At 51.4% G+C, this 21,933-nt stretch overlaps 1 protein-coding gene across 4 annotated transcripts in view; it reads right to left on the bottom strand.

Annotated features, from left to right (window-relative positions):
- Positions 1 to 1,878: 1,878 nt before the first annotated feature.
- The window catches only part of WNT5B (Wnt family member 5B), a 124,331-nt gene continuing 104,276 nt past the window's right edge, over positions 1,879 to 21,933 (bottom strand). Inside the window, exons 1-5 of one of the 4 annotated variants that reach the window (XM_033223288.1) lie at positions 19,720 to 19,897; positions 17,668 to 17,804; positions 16,201 to 16,448; positions 8,450 to 8,742; positions 1,879 to 2,412 (exon numbers count right to left, since the gene is read on the bottom strand). In XM_033223288.1, the coding sequence (XP_033079179.1) occupies positions 1,954 to 2,412; positions 8,450 to 8,742; positions 16,201 to 16,448; positions 17,668 to 17,747 (1,080 nt within the window). In that variant the 5' untranslated portion in view covers positions 17,748 to 17,804; positions 19,720 to 19,897 and the 3' untranslated portion in view covers positions 1,879 to 1,953. Of the gene's footprint in view, positions 2,413 to 8,449; positions 8,743 to 16,200; positions 16,449 to 17,667; positions 17,805 to 18,922; positions 19,199 to 19,504; positions 19,682 to 19,719; positions 19,898 to 21,933 lie in introns of those variants that run through there. The other 3 variants (XM_033223285.1, XM_033223284.1, XM_033223287.1) reach the window with 3 other exon arrangements.

Below are 21,933 nucleotides of genomic sequence, written 5' to 3' on the forward strand. Positions count from 1 at the left end.
GCATAAATGCCCTCAGGCAGAATCTCTTTTATTTATTTATTTTTTTTTGAGACGGAGTCTTGCTCTGTTGCCAGGCTGGAGTGCAGTGGTGAGATCTCCGCACACTGCAATCTCTGCCTCCTGTGTTCAAGCAATTCCCCTACCTCAGACTCCCAAGTAGCTGGGACTAGGCGTGCACCACCATGCCCAGCTAATTTTTTTCATTTTAGTGGAGACGGGGTTTCATCACGTTGGCCAGGATGGTCGCGATCTCCTGACCTCGTCATCCGCTCGCCTCGGGCTCCCAAAGTGCTGGGATTACAGGCGTGAGCCACTGTGCCCAGCCCAGAATCTCTTTTAAGCAGTTTTGCAAAATAATTTGCTCATTATAACCCAAATTAACTCAGCAATTATTTCTCCAGAAATGAAGTTTTCTAGAATAGAACTGATGTCTTTCTGTAGTTACCGGCTCACCTGCAGGCTGGTCACTGTACAGCAGCCTGGCTCAGTGTCTCTCTCAATCACTCCTTCCTCCCTTTTTAGGATAATAATATCTCCCTTCCTGGATCCCCAAGCTCAGCCTTACCCTCCTGGCCCCAGATACTGGAGTCCAAAACTGCAGACAGCAACACAGAGCAGACAGCAAAGGGCATCTCCATCACCCATGCTTTACCAGGGACCCAGGGAACAAGCCAGGGTTCGCTTGATAAGCTATCAAATCGGGGAAGGGAAAGGGGAAGGTAAATGTGAGGTTTCAGCTTAAATCTCTGAATTCCCTTGTTCATAGTAGTAATATTAATGGCTACCGCTTCCTGAGTGTTTAACTGTGTGCTAGTCCTTGGGGTGATGCCTAAATGTATCACCTTATTTAATTCTCAAAACATTCTTCTGTCCCTCTCCCTAATCACCAGACTATATAAGTCTAAGGAGTCTCAATTCCCTTACCGTCTTCCACACTGCGGAGGAGAGTTCTAAAGATCAAGTAAAAAATAAAAGGAGACTCGTGAAAGATCAGTGTGGGTCCAAATAAGGAAAGGGAGCGAAGCCTCCACGAAGGGCATTTAATGTCAGAGAGAAACTGTACACCTGGGACAGATGATGAGCACGCCGGGCCCGCCAGCCTGACCTGTCACCGTGTCCTGTGGTTGGTGAGGCCTCCCTTGGTGGAGGAGTGACAGCAGCAGCTCAAGCTTCCCCTCCCGTGGGGGGAGGACAGCATGGCGTCCACGCAGCCCAGGCGCAAACATTCAGTTCAGGGCTTTCCTGACATGTCAGGTCAAACGGCCCCCATTCCTCTTCAGGCAGGAGCTAGTGAACGGTGGAGGGTGAAGAATTCTCACTGGAAAGGCAGGCCCAAAGTCCGGGAGGTGCAGAGCTCTTTGTGGTCACTGGGCCAGAGACGACCTTGGACTTCTTCTCATTTTAGGGAAGGAGCCGTTCCTGTAAACTGTAGATGCTGCACATATGCATGGGAATGAAAGAGTAAGACAGCACCAGGCCTCTTATGGAACCAATCTACATTCTGGGCAAGACCCTGAAGACATCGAGGTTGAAGCTGAGTTCCCGCCACCTTCGTGGGGCCTCTGGGCCTAGGGGCCAGGGTCACAGGCAGTCATCTAACCAGCAGAGCCTCCAGACTTCCAGACAAGCTCGTCTCCTCCAACCACCACCTCCCTCCTCCCGGCCACGGTGGACAGACAGAAAATATTTCCAAGTCCCCCTACATCCTGAGCGTCCTCGACAGAGGGAGAGAAAAAGCCCGTTTCCCACCCACCAGGAGGAGAGAACCAGCAAAGTCCACTCCTCAAAGCTCTCCAGCGTCTCTTAAATAAGCTTTTCCTTTCCATTTTCATCTTTTCATTATTTAGCATCCATCCATTTATTAATACAAATATAAAATAGATTTATATAGATTTATATAATATAGACCTTTGTGAGGCAGAGTGCAGGGGGGCCGGGAGCAGGCCCCCCGGGCTATTTACAGATGTACTGGTCCACGATCTCGGTGCACTTCTTGCACTTGACGAAGCAGCACCAGTGGAACTTGCAGTGGCAGCGCTCCACCTGCACGCTCTTGAACTGGTTGTAGCCACGCCCGCAGCACATGAGCTCACAGCCATCCATGCCCTCCGAGGTCTTGTTGCAGAGGCGACCCTGCGTGCCCAGGGAGCCCGTGCTCTCGTTGCGCAGGCAGTAGTCAGGGCTGGGGTCCACGTAGACCAGGTCCTCCGGGGTGGGCTGGGTGAAGCGGCTGTTGACCAGCTCCAGCCGGCCCCTGCGGGTGACGCGCATGGCGGCCGCGCTGTCGTACTTCTCCTTCAGCCGGTCCCCCACCTTGCGGAACTCGGCCAGCTGCAGCCAGCAGGTCTTGAGGCTGCAGGACCCCGAGACGCCGTGGCATTTGCAGGCTACGTCCGCCATCTTATACACAGCCTAGGGGAAGAGAAGGGAGTAAGGAGGAGGATCCCGGCAGAAGAGGCCCAGAGGGTGGCTGGGCTAGTCACAGGCCTCGGACACAGGAGGGGCGGGTAGGGTAGGGGACAGACAGCTTTTCAAATGCATGCAAAGATCCTTCCAGGATGCTCAGGGGCTCAGAGGGAAAACAAAAGGAGTGCCACAGAAAATAACACCGGGAGGCGACTTGTTCCGATCAGCCAAGAGGATGGCACCGAGGCACTTTCACTTTCCACTGTATCCGTTTCTCATTCCTCAAAACCTGTTACAATCAACGCATCCGTTTCACAATCGGAAAACAAAGATATCTCCATCTTGATCAAAGCCTCAAACAAATAAATAATAACCAACAAAATACAGCCAGGCACTGTGGCTAGTGCCTGTAGTCCCAGCTACTGGAGAGGCCAAGGAAGGAGGATCACTTGAGCCCAGGAATTTGAGGATGCAGCAAGCTAGGATTGTGCCACTGCACTCCAGCCTGGGCAACAGGGCAAGACTCCATCTCTAGAAACAAAGCAAAACACAACAAAACAGGCCGGGCGCGGTGGCTCAAGCCTGTAATCCCAGCACTTTGGGAGGCCGAGACGGGCAGATCACGAGGTCAGGAGATCGAGACCATCCTGGCTAACACTGTGAAACCCCGTCTCTACTAAAAAATACAAAAAAAAACTAGCCGGGCGAGGTGGCGGGTGCCTGTAGTCCCAGCTACTCAGGAGGCTGAGGCAGGAGAATGGCGTAAACCCGGGAGGCGGAGCTTGCAGTGAGCTGAGATGCGGCCACTGCACTCCAGCCTGGGCCATAGAGCGAGACTCCGTCTCAAAAAAAAAAAAAAAACAAAACGTGTCGAGCTTTTGCATAACAGGAGCACAAGTCAGAAAAAAGAATCCAATTGTATCACAAGTCTATCACAGAAATCCCTGGCATAGCCCTGGTTAGCCCAAAACTCTCCCTGATCTTGTCAAATACTCTGAGAATTAAATGGCCCCTTTCTCCATGTTGCCACGTAGTCACTAGCTCCATAGTCATCAGGAGTCTTGCCATACGCCATCCATTTGTAAGCAAGACCACTTTCTTCTTCCCCAGCAGCCCCCAGACACCCCCGGGAGAGGCAAAGTAACACAGTGAAGCAACGTGCAAGGGAACTGCAAGTGGCTGGGCCTGCCTGCAGGAGCACTTCGTCGGAAAGCAAGTCTAACCCAGAAGTCACAGAACCACAACCACCTGGATTAGATGTGAACTTGAGTTATCCCAAATCAAAATGTAAAAGCAAGAGCAGACCAGAAAGCTGCTTACAAAGTGCTTTTCAATGGCAGCATACTGACGCACCATGGCAACCAACCCTGGCAGCAGGCCCAGACGTGCAGATGGCGGGATGAAAACGCAAGCCGGCTGCAGACCATTTTCTTAGGCACAGCTATTGTCACCAACTGAGTCAGGACTCATTTTTCAAGGGTTTCTCTTAGATTTCTTTTCAAGAGCCCCCAGATTGTGTCTTTATTCAGAGCTAAGCAGAGACCACGGCAGGTGCAAGAGACAGCACAGCCATCGTCAGTGCATATGACTGTTGTCAAAAGTCTTCCTGAGTTTTTTCCGGTACGGAATTATTCCCACTATTTTACGGTGGAAAAGCTGAAGCTCTAGAGAGGGTCACTAACCTCCAAGGCCACCCAGAAAGGAGTCAGAACAACAAGCACTTACCCACTCCCATCTTGGGGCTTAAAGTTGGCTTAGAGCAGAGGAGGAAGGGAAGGAAGGCTCTTCCCAAGGTGAAAGGCACCAGCACTGAGCCGGGCAGCTCCAGGTCCAAGACATAAAGGAACTGACACCCCATTCCCACAGACACTTCAAAGCCGGGACCTGCAATTACCCTTCCGGCCCAAATGCCCTGGGTCTGAGCCGCAGCCTGACATTCCTCTGGAAATGGTCCTTGGTTTAGAGAGGGATGACAGGCGTCTGGCACTGCTGAGAGAAGGAAACATTGAGGGTTGGAAACTGCGCACCGTGCCGCTTAGCAGCTCGGAGCATGGATAAGCATCTCTTGCAGGGCAAACACTCAAGACAGAGTTGGGGAAGGAGAGTCGGAGCAAGACTCTGCAGGGCAAGGACCAGAATTTTAGGAAAACAAATCCAAGAGGAAGCACACCAGTTTAAACACCCCCTCCATCCTTTCCCTAATTCACAGACGTTGTAGAGATAGGAATATCTGCAATTTTTTTCATATTTTACTATTGATATATATGTGTATATATATATCAATATATATATATATACACACACACACAAGCTCCTTTTGTAGGCGATAGGGGGAATGCCAATTTTCAGCCCAGACTGCTAACTCAAAAAGCCAAAAAAAAAAAAAAGCTTTAAAAAATATTTTAGTTCTACGATTTGTCCCTGGAAAAGCCCCCTCTCAGCTCCTCTTCCACTTCTATCTAATGGTGTGTTGAGCCTGGTGACAGACAGGAATGTCACAGGATTAGGCACCAGGCTTTTATCTGGAAAATGCTTACAAACCCTTCAGTGGCAGAACAACATCAGCCGCGGTTGCTGTCGCCACTGTCTAAGAAGGAGCTATTCGATGCTCTTGCAGGCCAAGAGAAACTTCTGGCAAAGGAGCTTAAGATTGACTCTGTGTCAAGACATCAGGTCCTGGAAAATCTTTTCTTCTTTTTAATCTGGTTCTAAAATACTTGTCTATTTGCCATGCCAGCCATCACTCAGTCCTTGCTGGAGAACTTTGTGTGTAGGTGTGAGGAGGCAGGCAGTGAATACCTCTGGCCTCAGATGATGACTGATGGCCAGGCCTGTTCCTTGGAGAGGATAAAAAATAGAGAGGGCCAGGAATTCCCAACCTGAAGCAGGCAGAGGCAAAGGGAGAGATAAGGAGTAAAGGAAGAGGAGAGGTGTGGCGCCTGAAGGAAGGGGCTAAGCGGGGAGACAGACAGGGAAGGTGTGCAAGCCAGGAACAAGCCCGATGGGAGAGAAGGCTGCCAGATAAGAGCCCAGACAAGTCAACAATTAAGGGCAATAAAGTGAGACGGACCCAGCAGCAGGGGAAAGGGGAAGAGTGGGTGTCACCTGCCTGGTCACAGGCACGTGCGGACACCATAGCACAGCTCAGCAGAGCCAAAAGCAGCCTCTGTGAATCTGACCTCTCCCGAGGAGGCAACACGGAACTCCTCCTCTGTGCGGATCCATTTGCCCCACCCACATACAGCACATGCACGGTTGAAGCAAAGGGGTAGAGAGGGCAATCCCTGCCCACAGGAACCCACCACCAACCTTCCAAGGCGGAGGTAGAGTAAGGAATACTTGAGAAAAGCAAGAACGCCCGACTGAAGATCAGGCGGGAGAAAAACTACTAACAGCGGGGACTGGGGAGGGCAGTGTTTCAACTAGGATCTCAAGAACTGGATCGACTCTGGGCATTCAAGAGATAAAGTGTGGATCTTAACCCCTTCACTGACGTCTCTACTCCTCGGGCTCAGACACCCGAAGACGTGGGCAAATGGACTGGGAGACAGACAGGATGCCTGAGAGACCGGGAGGCTGCACACACGCCCTGAGCAGAAGTCACCTGAGATGCCTCCAGTCTCTCTGCCCTGGGTTAGCCTATAGTAATCACAGATTAGCAATTACCAGAACTCCTAACATCACCACTGACTGACACCACCTTACACACACCCTTTTCTGGGAAACAAAAGTAGCCTTTGGATAGAGGAGGTGTAAGGAAGACCCTGAGCAAATAACCCACTCTGGTCTCTACCTGATATCCCAGGGCTGGTGATGCTATGCACACAGGTGCACCACATTCCATCCAGCCAATACCACAAAATCCCCATTCAGACAAAAGACACTTCCTATTCCATTTCTTGGATATGTGCTCCAATAGATGAGTTCACATTTTTTTCTTTTTTTTTTTTTTGAGACAGAGTCTTGCTCTGTTGCCTGGGCTGGAGTGCAGTGGTGCAATCTCGGCTCACTGCAACCTCTGGCTCAAGCAATTCTCCTGCCTCGGCCTCCCAAGTAGCTGGGATTACAGGCGTGTGCCAGCACGTCTGGCTAATTTTTTGTATTTTTACTACAGATGGGGTTTCACCATGTTGGCCAGCCTGGTCTTGAACTCCTGACCTCAGGTGATCCACCCGCCTCGGCCTCCCAAAGTGTTGGGATTACAGGCGTGAGCCACCGTGCCCAGCCTCTCATGAGTTCACATTTTTAGATTTTGCTATGTAAAGAAATTTTGAAAAAAGAAAAAAAAAAAAAAGAAATTTTGAGGCATATATTCATACCCTGTTACTAAATCACCAGGGTGCCACCAATAAACTTCTAAGAAATTGCCATTTTCATTTTTTTTTTTTTTTTGAGATGGAGCCTTGCTCTGTTGCCCAGGCTAGAGTGCAGTGGCGTGATCTCGGCTCACTGCAGCCTCCGCCTCCCAGGTTCACGCAATTCTCTTGCCTCAGCCTCCCAAGTAGCTGGTGCCCAGCTAATTTTTTGTATTTTTAGTAGCGACAGGGTTTCACCATGTTGGTCAGGCTGGTCTCGAACTCCTGGCCTCAGGTGATCCACCTGCCTTGGCCTCCCAAAGTGCTGGGATTACAGGCGTGAGCCACTGCGCCATTCTCATTTTTGAGTGAGTTCATCTTTGTTACAATACGTCACCTGGGAACCAGAGCCAGCTGACTTGACATAGACCCAAGTGGGGACAACACTCCAGGAAAGAAGTCCGTGCTGTTTCCTGAGAGCTCTTTTTCCAGGAGAAACAGCCTCTCACCACCCAGTGCTCAGACCTCAGATCTTTCTCAGGGGAAACCTGGGTGCCCACCCATGTCGCCCTCGGTCCCTGTCAACATTGACTATACAGAAGCAGCAAAAGGCAGAGCTTCCTGCGGGGCAGGCCCTGCCTCTCGCAGGGCAGAGGCAGCCATGATGGGGGACAGCAAAGAAAAGTGGAGGCCGGATACATGCTCAGAGGAGGGGTTTTCAGGAACAAGGTTCACGCCTTCCAGCACGCCACCTAGGGGCCCGAGGCTGCTGCCCAGGTGTGCTCTGCACGTACAATGAACCAAGCTCCCCTCAAACCTGCCTTGTTGTTTCTACCAAAACAGGCTTAAAAGGCGGTCACATCTTACATGAGACTGGGGAGGCTGTTTCCCTGAACCTTAAACAGATGGCTGTCTTCTCACACTTGCGCTTAGGTTTAAAAACTCCTAGCACAGAAGTGTATTTGTCATTAGTACCTGATCATGTTTTTTGACTGGGTTTCTGGATACGTATGATAGCAGTTCTTAAAAGTCGACTCTGGGCCGGGCGCGGTGGCTCAAGCCTGTCATCCCAGCACTTTGGGAGGCCGAGACGGGTGGATCACGAGGTCAGGAGATCGAGACCATCCTGGCTAACACGGTGAAACCCCGTCTCTACTAAAAATACAAAAAAAAACTAGCCGGGCGAGGTGGCGGGCGCCTGTAGTCCCAGCTACTCGGAGACTGAGGCAGGAGAATGGCGTAAACCCGGGAGGCGGAGCTTGCAGTGAGCTGAGATCCGGCCACTGCACTCCAGTCCGGGCGACAGAGCGAGACTCCGTCTCAAAAAAAAAAAAAAAAAAAAAAGTCGACTCTGGTTTTACTGGAGCCTTTCACAGAGCATGAACCCTAGATGAGGTCTAATGGCCTAAATACCCAGTCGCATGATCTGTTCAAGTTACAAAGCAGGGGTGGCCAAGAGCTCTGCTGGAATTCTGATCTAAACATTGCACCTAAGTCCTCTAGGAACTGTGAAATAATAAAGTTAGTGAAAAAAACAAAACAAAAAACAAAAAAAAAAGCACACGTGCCCATTGGGAAGTGAGGCATTGTGAAAAGGATTTGTTCAATAGTGTGGACATCTAAACTTGCAATTGTAGGTAAGAATCTTCACCGTCAGACGAACTCTGGCCAGGCCACAGCTGGTGGCACAGCCCGGGGACAGCCCCGTAGGTCTACAGTGCTGGGGAGGCCGGGGAGGCCCAGCTTACCCTGCGACCCGCCTCGTTGTTCTGCAGGTTCATGAGCACCCGACCCTGTTCCTCTGATCCTTTGGCAAAGTTCTTCTCTCGCTCCCGGGCATCCACAAACTCCTTGGCGAAGCGGTAGCCGTACTCCACATTGTCCCCACAGCCACCCCACAGCCAGTCCCGGGGCAGGTCCTTGGGCCGCGCGGTCCGGCTGCAGCCGCAGGTGGAGAGCTCGCCCTCCCGACAGGCCCGGCTGATGGCGTTGACCACGCCTGCGGCGCTCACTGCGTAGGTGAAGGCGGTCTCACGGCTACCTGCAAAATGAGGCAGGGGCAGTAAGGGGGTGCACTGTCCTCTCCCAGAGATTGTCCTTCTCCCCATCTCCCCCGACTGACGCGCCCACGGCAGCCTCTGCTGACACTCCTGGGGCAGGGGGCTCAGGAGGAGCGCTTTTCACTTCCTTTAGCTCTAATGCTAGAAAACGTCTCTTTATAATGGGCTGAAATCGGCTCAGTTTTATTTCCGCCTCTGGGCCCTAGCTCAGCCCTAGGAAACCACCCAGAATAAAACAAGTCCTGGGCCGGGCGCGGTGGCTCAAGCCTGTAATCCCAGCACTTTGGGAGGCCGAGACGGGCGGATCACGAGGTCAGGAGATCGAGACCACCCTGGCTAACCCGGTGAAACCCCGTCTCTACTAAAAAAAATACCAAAAACTAGCCGGGCGAGGTGGCGGGCGCCTGTAGTCCCAGCCACTCGGGAGGCTGAGGCAGGAGAATGGCGTAAACCCGGGAGGCGGAGCTTGCAGTGAGCTGAGGTCCGGCCACTGCACTCCAGCCTGGGTGACAGAGCGAGACTCTGTCTCAAAAAAAAAAAAAAAAACAAAACAAACAAACAAACAAAAAACAAGTCCCTGGCCGGGCGCAGTGGCTCACGCCTGTAATCCCAGCACTTTGGGAGGCTGAGGCGGGCGGTACACGAGGTCAGGAGTTCAAGACCATCCTGGCCACGATGGTAAAACCCCATCTCTACTAAAAATACAAAAAATTAGCCGGGCGTGGTGGCGGGTGCTTGCAATCCCAGCTACTTGGGAGGCTGAGGCAGAGAATTGCTTGAACACAGGACGCAGAGGTTGCAGTGAGCCAAGACGGCACTACTGCACTCCAGCCTGGGCGACAGAGTGAGACTGTCTCAAAAACACAAACAAAAACAAAAACAAAACAAAACAAAAGTCCCTCCGACCCTGGCCTGCACTAATACCCACTGCAGAAGAGCCTGTATGACCTGTAGGTTCCTAGGAGGGAGACCTCAGCAGAGGGGAGAATAGGCATTCAGAGACACATAGAACATGGGAGTCCGACAGAATGAGGCTAAGGAAGAAATCATGGGATCAAGAGTAGGACACTGTAGCCTAACAGAAATGTCTCCCTCTCCCTCACAGATGCCATTTCTCACCACTCTATGAGCTGCACATCTGTCTGTCTGTACTGCTGCCATTATCTAGCTAGACAGTGGCAGAGGCCAGGAGTCAAAAATGAATTAGAATTACAGTGTCTAGAAAGATCCACGCTGTCTTCCTCTCTCTTCCACAGGATCCACACTGCCTGCTAACTCAGGAGCACTGGGAACCACATTTATAGCACCTACAATTCCAGACACTCATCACGGTCCCTCTCAATACCCAGATCATTTTCCAGCAGAAAATCCCAACTATGTTCCCCTTTACTGCTGTGGTGAACCACCTAAAAATTCATATAATGTATGCTCTATTTCAGTAAAATGTCTGTTTCAGAATACTCAGCTATCAGGGACACGCAAGCCCAAATCACATCCACTAGGATGCCGATCATCAAAAAGACGGCCAATAACAAGTTGGTGAGAATATGCAAAAAAACAGAAACCTCCCTTACTGTGGGTGGGAAAGGTAAGCAGTGCAGCTGCTTTGGAAAACAATCTGGCAGTCTGAGGCTAACAGTCACGAGGTTAAACATAGAGTTCCCATAGGACACAGCAATTCCACTAAGAACACAGGCAAAGCTCCTTGTTTTACTGTGCTCAGCTTTCCTCTGCTGTGCCGGTGTTGCGTTTTTGTTTCTTTCTTTGTTTTTGGTTTTTTTTTGAGACGGAGTCTCACTCTGTCGCCCAGGCCAGAGTGCAGTGGCACAATCTTGGCTCACTGCAAGCGCCGCCTCCTGGGTTCACGCCATTCTCCTGCCTCAGCCACCGGAGTAGCTGGGACTACAAGCGCACGCCGGCGCGCCTGGCTAATTTTTTGTATTTTTAGTAGAGACGGGGTTTCACCGTGTTAGCCAGGATGGTCTCCATCTCCTGACCTCATGATCCATCCGCCTCGGCCTCCCAAAGTGCTGGGATTACAGGCGTGAGCCACTACGCCTGGGTGGTGTTACGTTTTTTACAAATTGCAGGTTTGTGGCAATCCTGCTACAAATGTATCAGTGCTACTTTTCCAATAGCATGTACTTACTTTGTGTTTCTGTCAGCATTTTTTAGCAATAAAATATTTTTAATTATACCCAAGAGAAATGAAAACATGTGTCCACACAGAAACTGGCATAGGAATGGTTCTTGCGGCATTCTTCGTAACAGGCAAAATATGGAAACAACCAAACTATCAGTGAGTAAACGGGTTATCAAAATGTGGTGTTATCCATGCAATGGAATATTACTCAGCCATAAAAAGTGACTGGGCGTGGTGACTCACACCTGTAATCCCAGCAATTTGGGAGGCCGAGACAGGAGGATCACTCGAAGCCAGGAGTCTCAGAACAGCTTGGCAACATAGCAGTACCTCATCTCTACAAAAACATTAAAAAAGAAAAGCTGGGCGTGGTGGCTCATGCCTGTAATCCTAGCACTCTGGGAGGTCAAGGAGCATGGATCACCTGAAGTCAGGAGTGAGCCTGGCCAACATGGTAAAACCCTGTCTCTACTAAAAATACAAAATCTAGGCCAGGCGTGGTGGCTCAAGCCTGTAATCCCAGCACTTTGGGAGGCCGAGACGGGCGGATCGCGAGGTCAGGAGATCGAGACCATCCTGGCTAACACAGTGAAACCCCGTCTCTACTAAAAACTACAAAAAACTAGCCGGGCGAGGTGGCGGCGCCTGTAGTCCCAGCTACCTGGGAGGCTGAGGCAGGAGAATGGCGTGAACCCGGGAGGCGGAGCTTGCAGTGAGCTGAGATCCGGCCACTGCACTCCAGCCTGGGTGACAGAGCGAGACTCCGTCTCAAAAAAAAAAAAAAAAAAAACAAAATCTAGCCAGGCGTGGTGGCAGGTACCTATAATCCCAGCTACTCGGAGACTGAGACAGAAGAATCATTTGACCCCAGGAGGCAGAGGTTGCAGTGAGCCAAGATCATACCATTGCATTCCAGCCTGGGCAACAAGAGTGAAACTCCATCTCAAAAAAAAAAAAAAAAAATTAGCTGGGCATGATAGCACGTGCCTGTAGTCCCAGCTTCTCAGGAGGCTGAGGTGGAAGAATTGCTTAAGCCCAGGAGCTGGAGGCTGCAATGAGCTATGATTACACCACTGCACTCTAGCCTGGGCAACAGAGTGAGACCCTGTCTCAAAAAAAAAAAAAAAAACAGAAATATATATCGACTACAACACAGATGAACCTTTAAATCATGGTGCTAAGTAAAAGGAGCCGGTCATAAAAGGCCATGTATTATATAATCCCATTTATAAGAAATGCCCAGGATAGGCAAATCCGTGGAGAAAGAATAGTGGTTGCCTAGGGTTGAGGGTTGGAATACGGAGAGTGACAACTAACGAGTATGCAGTTTCTCTATGGAGTGGTGAAAATATTATGGAATTAGATAGTGGTGATGGTTGCACAACCTTGTGAATATGCTAAAAGCCACTGAATTGTACACTTTAAAATGGTGAATTGCATGGTATGTAAGTTATATATTTCAATAAAGCGGTTTATAAGAAATAACAAATTGGCCGGGCGCGGTGGCTCAAGCCTGTAATCCCAGCACTTTGGGAGGCCGAGACGGGCGGATCACGAGGTCAGGAGATGGAGACCATCCTGGCTAACATGGTGAAACCCCGTCTCCACTAAAAAATACAAAAAACTAGCCAGGCGAGGTGGCGGGCGCCTGTAGTCCCAGATACTCGGGAGGCTGAGGCAGGAGAATGGCGTGAACCCGGGAGGCGGAGCTTGCAGTGAGCTGAGATCTGGCCACTGCACTCCAGCCTGGGCAGCAGAGCGAGACTCCGTCTCAAAAAAAAAAAAAAAAGAAAGAAATAACAAATGATACTTATAGGGACTAAGATATGGAGAGAAGGGAGTGATTCTTGGCAGGAAACAGATTCAATCCTGATCTCAGAGATTAAACCAGGGAGAATCCCACAGTCTTGTCTTAGAAGGTAGAAAGGGAAGCAGTCCGAAATCAATCAATAGATCTAGAGAAATCTCCCCCTTGGCCCTCCTTCTTGATTATCTGGGCGTGACACAGTGAAGTTTACAAACAGACCATGCTGCGTGAGTCCGTTTTTCTCTATGAACCAGTGGCTGCCTTCTGGTCAGTTGTGAAATAACAACAGCCCAAGAAAAACCGAAATGATGGCAGGAAGTTACACTCATGATTTGGCCAATGGGACCTGGTCTACGGGGCTCAGAATGAGATAAGGAGCACTGGGGCGGTAAGATGGCCACAGAGGCTCTCAGGGAGGAGGGTCTGGGCCCCACTTTGAGGAATTCATCTCCTTAAAATGCAGCCTCAACCCCCTGACATGGCATCCTGGAATGGAAGGAGCCTCCCCAGCTTCAGCCCCGAGCTATCCTCCATATCCACCCGGAGCTTTCCCTCTACAGAGTTCCTCAGAGAAGTGGGCTGGGTTTTCAAGGCAATCCATTCCATCTTTTTTTAAATGACTCTAATCACCAGAATGCTCCTTCTTGTATTAAGCTGAAATATGCCTCCTTATGATTTCTGCCTGCTGCAGTTGCACTGTGCTATAATCCCTTTCCCATTTGACAGCTCTTCCGTGTTTGAAAACAACTATTAAGCCTTTTACGTTTTCACTTTTCCAAGCTACATATGTCTGATTTATTTCTATCATTCTTTAGCAAACACACTTTTCAGAGTTGAATCAGCCCTCTCAGAACTGCCTTCTAAAATCACGTACCTGCAGCTGAACTAACACACCAGAGACTTTGGGAGGCCGAGACGGGCGGATCACGAGGTCAGGAGATGGAGACCATCCTGGCTAACATGGTGAAACCCCGTCTCTACTAAAAAATACAAAAAAAAAACTAGCCGGGCGTGGTGGCGGGCGCCTGTAGTTCCAGCTACTCGGGAGGCTGAGGCAGGAGAATGGCGTGAACCGAAAGGCGGAGCTTGCAGTGAGCTGAGATCTGGCCACTGTACAGAGCAAGACTCCGTCTCAAAAAAAAAAAAAAAAAAAAAAAAAACCAGAGATTTTGTACGCAGACGATTCTAACCTATCATGACTGTTTGGGGTCCAGATTTACCCTCCAGTGCGCTGCCTGCCTCTTTCAGTCGGGGCCTCATCAGAAGCTGAGTGTGGGTAGCTCTGCCTTCACGGGGCAGCCTTTGGGCCCTTGGTTAAGCCTACTGAGTGCCATCTACTGTTGCTACCTTCATTAAGAAAGAGATAATTCGGGGTTTCAGAATGGACATGCAATGTTGGCGTTTATCTATATATGCAACAGTTCAGAGCTGAATCTCTAACCATCTCAAGAATAAACGGCTAAAAAAAAAAAGCAGCCATGCAGCTACTAGAGGGACGCGTATCTTTCCCCTACAGGAGAGCGCAGAACAATTTCATGCCCTCTCTGTTCCATAGCAGCCCAAGGTGCCTCCAAGCTCCCTAGGCAGAGGCTGGGCAACGGGCAGAGGCTCCTCCAAGCTGCTCTGCTGCCCTCTGGTGACCGACTTTCGCAGCGGCTTCAAAGGAGAAAGGAAGCCTTTGTCATTCTCAAGATAGGGCGAGGGAAGACTCACCAGGAGCTACTCTGGGCTCAGGGGGGAGGAAGGGAGGACAGCCTCCTAGGTAGCATGAGCCTTCAGTGATGCTATAAAAAGGGAGGGGGAACATCAGGCAAACAGAAGGGGTCCATTTGGTAACAGAATAGGGCACAGAGATGGGCTCTCTTCGACAGGGTCTGCTTTCGGTAGGCACCTGGTGCACATCTGAACCCAGCGGAGTGTCTTGTCTCGCCAACCCCTTTCTTTCCTAAAGTACAGCCTCACGTTGGGGCCTTAGGCACATGAAATACACATGAAAAGGATCCAGCCAACATCAGGCCTACATTAGCTCCCCAAGAGACATTAACTCCGCTGAAGAGATGAGAGGAGACTCTCTCTGCACCTGGGCCGTCCTAGTCTCCTTGCCCACAACACAGGGCAGGGAGTGCTGCCAAGATTTTCGCCAGAAAGAAGAGACAAATGCCAAGTGGGTTTGAGATGAATCAATAAACTGTGAGTAAATCCCACTAAACCCCCAAGTCCACTCTGTTGGGAAAGCCGCCCCCTAAGACTGTCCCAGGAACACTAGGACCTTCCTTTTATGCACCTGAGTTGATACCGAAGGAATCAAGAGAGGAGCAAGTTTCAACATGTACTTTCCCCATCTTTAATTCCCTCTCTCTCTTAAAAAAAATGTTTTTTAATAGAGACAGAGGTCTCACTATGTTGCTGGTCTTGAACTCCTGGCCTCAAGGAATCCTCCTGCCTCAGCCTCCCAAGGTGCTGGATTACAGGCGTAAGCCACTGCATTGGGCCTTACTTCTCCATATGGGACAGAGAGGGTAGGGAAAGAGGTCTGGAAAAAATGGGAGGGGGAAGGAGCCTTCCGAGTATCCTCCCTAAGAGAGGAGCACGAAGAAATCTCTACTTCCCCAACTCCCCTGCCAGGCTGAAATCCCTCTCTCAGGAAACTCCAGCCTCAGGTAACCTTCTGAAGGGAGGTGTTCTGGGAGAATGTCAGGCAGAAGGAATACAGCATTCTAACACTTCGCTTTTATGGCCCTGGGGATAAGACCCAGTAGAATAGGGCCGGATTTCTCAATTTCTTGCCAGAGAGGGGAGGATTGCATTTCAAAAGGCCCGAAAACAATTAGACCTCAGATCACACCTCCATCTAAGCCATAGGGTAGCCCAAGAATCCTTGGCCAGCAGTGGGAGAGGGGAAGGGACAGGAATCCAGGAAGACTTGGCCCTCTCCCTCTCATCTTTTCTTTCGTCGGACCCCTTCCCCCAGGTTCACACATCCCTTTCAAATGAAAAAGCTGGGACTGGACGGGGCTGGGTTGGCGACAGCTATCACCAGTTTGGCCCAACATTTCTCTCTCTGTTTCAAAGGTTCAAGTGGAAAAGACAAAAATCCAACAGACGTGCAGGGCTGCAATTTCTGGTTCTCTACCCAAGGCTCTTTTTTGTGCTGAGAGACAAAGGCGGTGGCGATGGGCGGCTCTCCTAATCCACTCTCAGTCAACTCAGATGTTCTGCCCCCTCTCAATGAGTCCCAAGCAGCCTGCCCCAGGCGAGGCTGGAAGGCAGAGAGCTAGAGGAACATGAAGCGTGTGGTTTCTGCAGCCTCCCAGAGCCCACTTCCTCATGTGCCTCTCTTGGTGCTTGGTACCCACCACTGCCAAGCCTAGAGAGAGCCCAGTTAGGCTCCATTTGGGCTCTCCCTGTGCCAGTCCTGAGAGCACTTCATTGTTCACAAACAAGATGAGTGCAGTTCCTTAGCCGAGCCCTCTTGTAATGGCCTCTTACCTATCTGCATGACTCTCCCAAAGACAGACACGTTGTCCACCGTGCTGCAGTTCCACCGCCGCTGCCGGAACTGGTGCTGGCACTCCTTGATGCCTGTCTTGGCTCCCTCCCCTATGTAGGCCATGTGCTCCTGGTACAGTTGGCACAGCTTCCTCTGGCCAGGGGAGAGCCCAGGAAGCTGACTGCACACGGGCTGGGCGCCGATGATAAACATCTCGGGTCTCTGCACCGGGTTCAGAGCTAATGACCTATGACAGCAATCCAGAAAGGGGAAAGAAAGGCCCAGGAGTGAGCATGCGCCTGTGTGCAGCATGAAGTCATTCATTCAACACATTTAGGGAATGCTTCCCTGTGTACAAGGTCCTGGAAAGAAAAATTAGTAAATCAGAGTTCTGGCCTTCAAAGGACAAACTGAAGGAAGCTGAGGCATGAACACAAAGGACACGCGAGAGGCCAAATGCCCCAGACAGACTCGAGTGTCTGGATCTGCTGTGATCAGAGAGGAAAATAGCTCTCATGGCTGAAGAGAAGCCTTTATAGGGAAATGGCCAGAATTTGAACTGGATCTTAAGAATGGGGGTGCAGGCAGATAAGAAGACAAGGGGTGGGGAGCAGCTCTTCATTTTAGGTAGAGGGCAAAAAAGAGCCAAACCTCAACGGGAGAGCGCAGGCCTCATTCAAGGAGTAGGAGTGACTAGTTCAGTGCAGCCCAAGTGCATGGTAAGCCATGAAAGCAATCAATTCCTTTGCATGGGACTCCCCTTGTGCCTTTAACATCCAATCACTTTACATACATCACGATCTATTCTACATGTTCTCGCTGCCATGTCTCACTTTGAGCCTCCTCTCATCCACTCTTCACCAGTTCAGAGGCTCTCCCTTTTGCTCATCATCTACCACCCATATAGAGTGTTAGATGAGAAGGCTGCAGATTTGCCATCTGAGTAAAAATGCTAGTGGCAGAGACCATGCAAAATAGGTGGTGATCGCCTGCCATTTCCACGTCAACTTGGCAATGACAATAGCCTTTAAAACACAAGAAGAAAGCCAGCCACCCATGGTGCTGTGAACCCCTCATCTGGCCTTCAGACTTAGAAAAGAGGAATTCTATCTCCTACCAGCAAAACACACAAAACAAAGGAACAAAAAACTACGAAGTATTGATATTCTTGTTGGCCCAAGAGCAATTTCTAACAATTCGTGGGTACGAGGGAAGGTCCAAGGAAAAGGCAATGCGGACAGGATTAGAGAAAAAATCAAATGAGCGGATCCTTTATCCTCGGGGAACCCTTACAAAGGTAAGGGCTGAGAGAGGCACAGAGCGTTCTTAGCTTTCCTGGGATCAAAGAGGCCCTTAGTATTCCTAGGAGTCAAGGTACCATGGACACACGGTACCCTTCCTCCTCATCTCAGCCGCTGAAGGGGGCCTCCGGCTGTGCAGGCGGGACCTCAGCCCCTCTCACTCACCACCAGGAGTTGGCGTCTGTCAGAAGCTGAGCCCAGCTGGACAGCAGGGCAGCCGTGAACAGCAGCAGCAGGCTGGGCATGGTCGGCCTCAGCCCTCCCCAGTGCCCTGGGACTGACAGCTTCCAGAGTAGGGCTCCCTGGAGAAAACAGAAATGAAGACTCAGTGGAAACTCAGCGGATAGGGGCACACCAGGAGCCGGGGTGAGGTGGAGAAAAGTGCATGGATGCTTACATGCTGCTTGCTCCCCACAAAGAGGCTCGGCCTCTTTCCAGTCTCCACCTCCCACCGCTCATCTTCCCACCCTAGGACTTCTGTCTCTTACCCCAAACTCTGGGAGCCCTGTGCAGGGCTTACTTTCCAAAGAAATAATGATCTGAGAAACCAGAAACAGAAATGAAAACAAGTCATTTCAAGAGTGGAGCTTGCTGCGTTCCTCCGTTCGGCATCCGGGAGGCCACTTAGGCTGTTGCAAAACACACCTGTCCTTGCTGCAGAACGTCCAAAGAAATGAGGACCATCCTATCCACTCCACTACGTCACTACCTCTCATTTCAGCCCAGAGACTTACTTCTCTCTGACCCTCAGGCTCTCCTTTGTGGAATTAAAAAAATTAGGTGAATTGGATTTACCTGCACCCAAGGAGGAGTTTTCCCCTCTCCATCTGTGCCGTGCTCACCTGCAGCAGATTTTCTGAGTCCCAACCCTTGTGTACAGATCAAGCACTTTTCACTTTCTCAAGGCACCTTCTCTGAGAAATGTAAAAGCCACACCGCGAACCGCCCGCCCAGAAAGCTTTGGTGGCTGAGGTGGTGCCTCCCTAGGCGGCCCCTGCCCCTCCTGGCACCGTGGCCCCCGAGGGCGGCACTGAGCACGTTGCCCAGCAGCTGCGCCGAGGACACTGCCAACGCCAGGCGGCAGCGCTGGCATCAAATGCCTGAGCTGAGGACGCATCTTCCAGATGCCACAGCCCTTCCCTGGTAGCTCCCGAGCCTCCCACCTCTCGGCCTCCTGCCTGCTGTAACTCACGCCTGTTCCTCTATCCATCCCCGAGAACCCCTGCCCCAGCCCCTCAGACCCGCGGCAGATCCGGGCTGCTGGACCCTAGCGCGAGCCGACGCCTAAGACACACGCCCCCTGCAGCTCCCCCGCGGTCCTCTGGGGCCTCCGTCTGGGCGGGACCCGCGCCTCCAGCGGCCTCCCTGGGCCCCTGCGGCCCCGGACCTGACGAGCGCAGCCCCGCGCGCCCCGGCTCACCGCGCCACTCTTGCGCGTCGACGTCCCCAGGCTCTCCGGGAGGGGGCGGCAGGTGCTTCGGGCCATCGACCCAGGAAGTATTTTTGTCCTGGGGCCACCAGGAGACGAAGGTGGCCCAAGCAGGATCCAGGAGAGCTGGGACACAGCCTTTCCCCCACCCCCTTTTGATTTTCCTTCTAGAAGTCTCAGCTGGAGCGGGGGAACCAACAGGCAGGTGTGTGGGGCCGGCAAGGGGCAGATCAAAGAAGAAACTTGCTCCTTCCCCTTTGTCATGCAGAGCCAGCTCGGAAATGAGCCGGCCTCCAGCCCGGGACTAACAGCCCCCACACCCGACTCTCCTCAGACCTCCCCTCCTCTGAAGGATGCCCCTCCCCCTCCCCTCTCCCCCCATAAATCCTCCTTGTCCCCCAGGGCAGAAGGTCTGTGAATGCACCGACTGGAACCAAGAGAGATGGAGCAGAGATAGGGCTGGCACCAGGAGCTAATGGTTTTATAGAGGGGAGGGGACCAGGTCCCGAGTAGGGAGGACAAGAGAAAAGCTTCAAAGCGTTTGCTAGTCCAAATATCCTTAACTCCACCTACCAGTCCTTCCCGGGATTGCAGAGCTAGGGCTGCCCATGCCCTCCTGCTTCTCTGGTCCCCGAAGCCTCCTGCCCAGCCCATGCCCAGCTCACCACCCTGCCGCCTGCAACACCTACTCTCCCTGCGGACTTTGAGCCTCACACATTTCCACCACTAGATAGCGGAGTTCTTCCTCTCCACCTGTGACACTTGTCCCTCACACCAGTGCCTCTCACCTGTCACCCTTCCATCAGGCTCCAGTGAAATCTCTCTGGTCCTGCAGTTCCTAGGTTCAACCCAGGCTACATTGGGGGCCACCGTTTCTGAGCCAAAGACAGGCCTGGGTGCCCGCTAATGGTCACTGTGGCTTTGACTGCCCCCAGGACAGGCTGACACAGCGACTAGGGCCAGACTTCCCAGGAGCCGCTAATCCCGCCCTCAGTGCCTTATAAACATATATGGAGACAAGAATCACTCCCGCAGCTGTTTCCACTCCACCCCCGCCCCCCGCCCCCCGCCCCGCCCCAGACTTTCCACCAGACTCTCGGCCTATTAAAAATGCTTTTTTTAAAAAAAAAATGGCCCCCCCCCATGGCTCTAACATGTGCAGTGGCTTCTTTCTCCGACTTCCAGATGTGTGGTACCTGAAACTGAACTCCCCCATACACACATGTGCACGCACACACACACACACACACACACACACACCCCAACCCCCTCAGGACGCTCTCTGTCCTGGCAGACAGATGCGAGCCAATTCTTGAGTGGCCATAGAACTGAAGCCAGGCAGCTGTTCGCCCTCTCTTACGTTCTCGTGCTGGGGTAGGCTGGGGTGGGAGGAGAAAGGACCCCTTAGAAAGCTAAATGCTGGCGACTGGTTTCATCAGCATGGGCAGTCAGCATGCTGACTGGGGCGGCAGGAAGCTGTATGGGGACTGATGGTTTTGTGTTAATAGGTCACATCAGGACCCCTGTTTGTGGGTCACTAGTGAGATTTATAGCAGGATTCAACCAGGAGAGGCTCTCTTCTGTGTAGGAAGAAAGATCTGGTAAATGCCCAACAGGCAGGGAAAGGCCTTTGCAATAACTACGGATTTCCTCAGGGTCTAAAAAGTTTCCCCTTCCTAAGAGGCAAGTGTCAATTCAAACACACCACAGTAGTTAAGAATGTGGGGCTCTTAGGGAGGCCAAGACAGGCAGATCACCTGAGGTCAGGAGTTCGAGACCAGCCCGGCCAACATGGTGAAATCTCATCTGTAATAAAAAATACATAAAAATTAGCCAGATGTGGTGGCACATGTCTGCAGTCCCAGCTCCTTGGGATTTGAACCTGAGAGAGGTGGAAGTTGCAGTGAGCCGAGATCGCGCTACTGTACTCCAACCTGGCTGACAGCAAGACTCCACCTCAAAAAAAAAAAAAAAAAAATGTAGGAATCAGGGTCTCTATGATTCAGTAGTGACTAGGAGGCAGTGGGGAGGGAAAGATGCAAAATTCCCAATCAGGATCCTTCCAGAAGCCAAAATGAGCTGGTCAGACATCTGCTCTGTTCCTCCTCTTCATTCATCCATTCAGCCATTCAACACATTCATTAATCAAATGAGTTACGCACTGGGTGCCTAATATGTGCCAGTTACTGCTCCCAGTACCAGAGACACGGCAGTGAACAAACAAATACATAATACGTTAGTATTATGAATACTATGAGGAAAATAGAGAGGGGACCAGAATCAAGAATGGGAAGGGGTGGTGGTATACTTGATGTAGGGTTCTCAGGAAGACTACTCTCCGAGATATCTGTGCCACCAAAAGCACAGTGTAGGCAGGATGGTGAGAGGGGGTGTAACGCCGCTACACCTCCAAGACCCCTTCTAGGGCACATCCAAGGTCCCTGCTGAGATGGCACTGTCCCACTTCACCATCACAACCAAAGAGGTGCGTGTTGGAAGACAGGAACTCCAAGATCTCCTCCTTTTTCTGCTAGGACTCAGTAACCCATTTTCATTCCCTTAAGGAGCCACGCCCATCCAGCCTAGCGTTAAGAGAACAAAAAGAGAGACCCGGACAGGTAGGCCTGAGACCCCAAGCAACTCTGTGCTTTCCACCATACTTCAGAGCAGTACCTGAAACGACATCCCCGCCCCACAGGACGAGGGGTTGATTTCAGGTCATTAGCCATTTACACAAACCCACCGATATCTAGAACTGACTCCCCAGCACCCAGGGACTCAAGCATCGCAGGACTCCTGCAGGAAATGGAGCCACCTCCCACCTCTGCCCCTCTCCCCAGACAGGCGCCCTCACACCTAGAAACCCATCCAGAAACAGCCACGAGCCTAGGTGGGGGCCTCTTTGAGGGTGCTGAGCAGACTCCTTGGTCATGGAGGTCACACCTTCCAAGGGGCCTTCCCTGACCATCCCTCCCAGAGCAGGCCCCCACCGCCATTATTCT

Source organism: Trachypithecus francoisi, unplaced genomic scaffold, assembly GCF_009764315.1.
Source record: "Trachypithecus francoisi isolate TF-2019V2 unplaced genomic scaffold, Tfra_2.0 Lachesis_group11, whole genome shotgun sequence".
NCBI classification, from domain to species: domain Eukaryota; kingdom Metazoa; phylum Chordata; class Mammalia; order Primates; family Cercopithecidae; genus Trachypithecus; species Trachypithecus francoisi.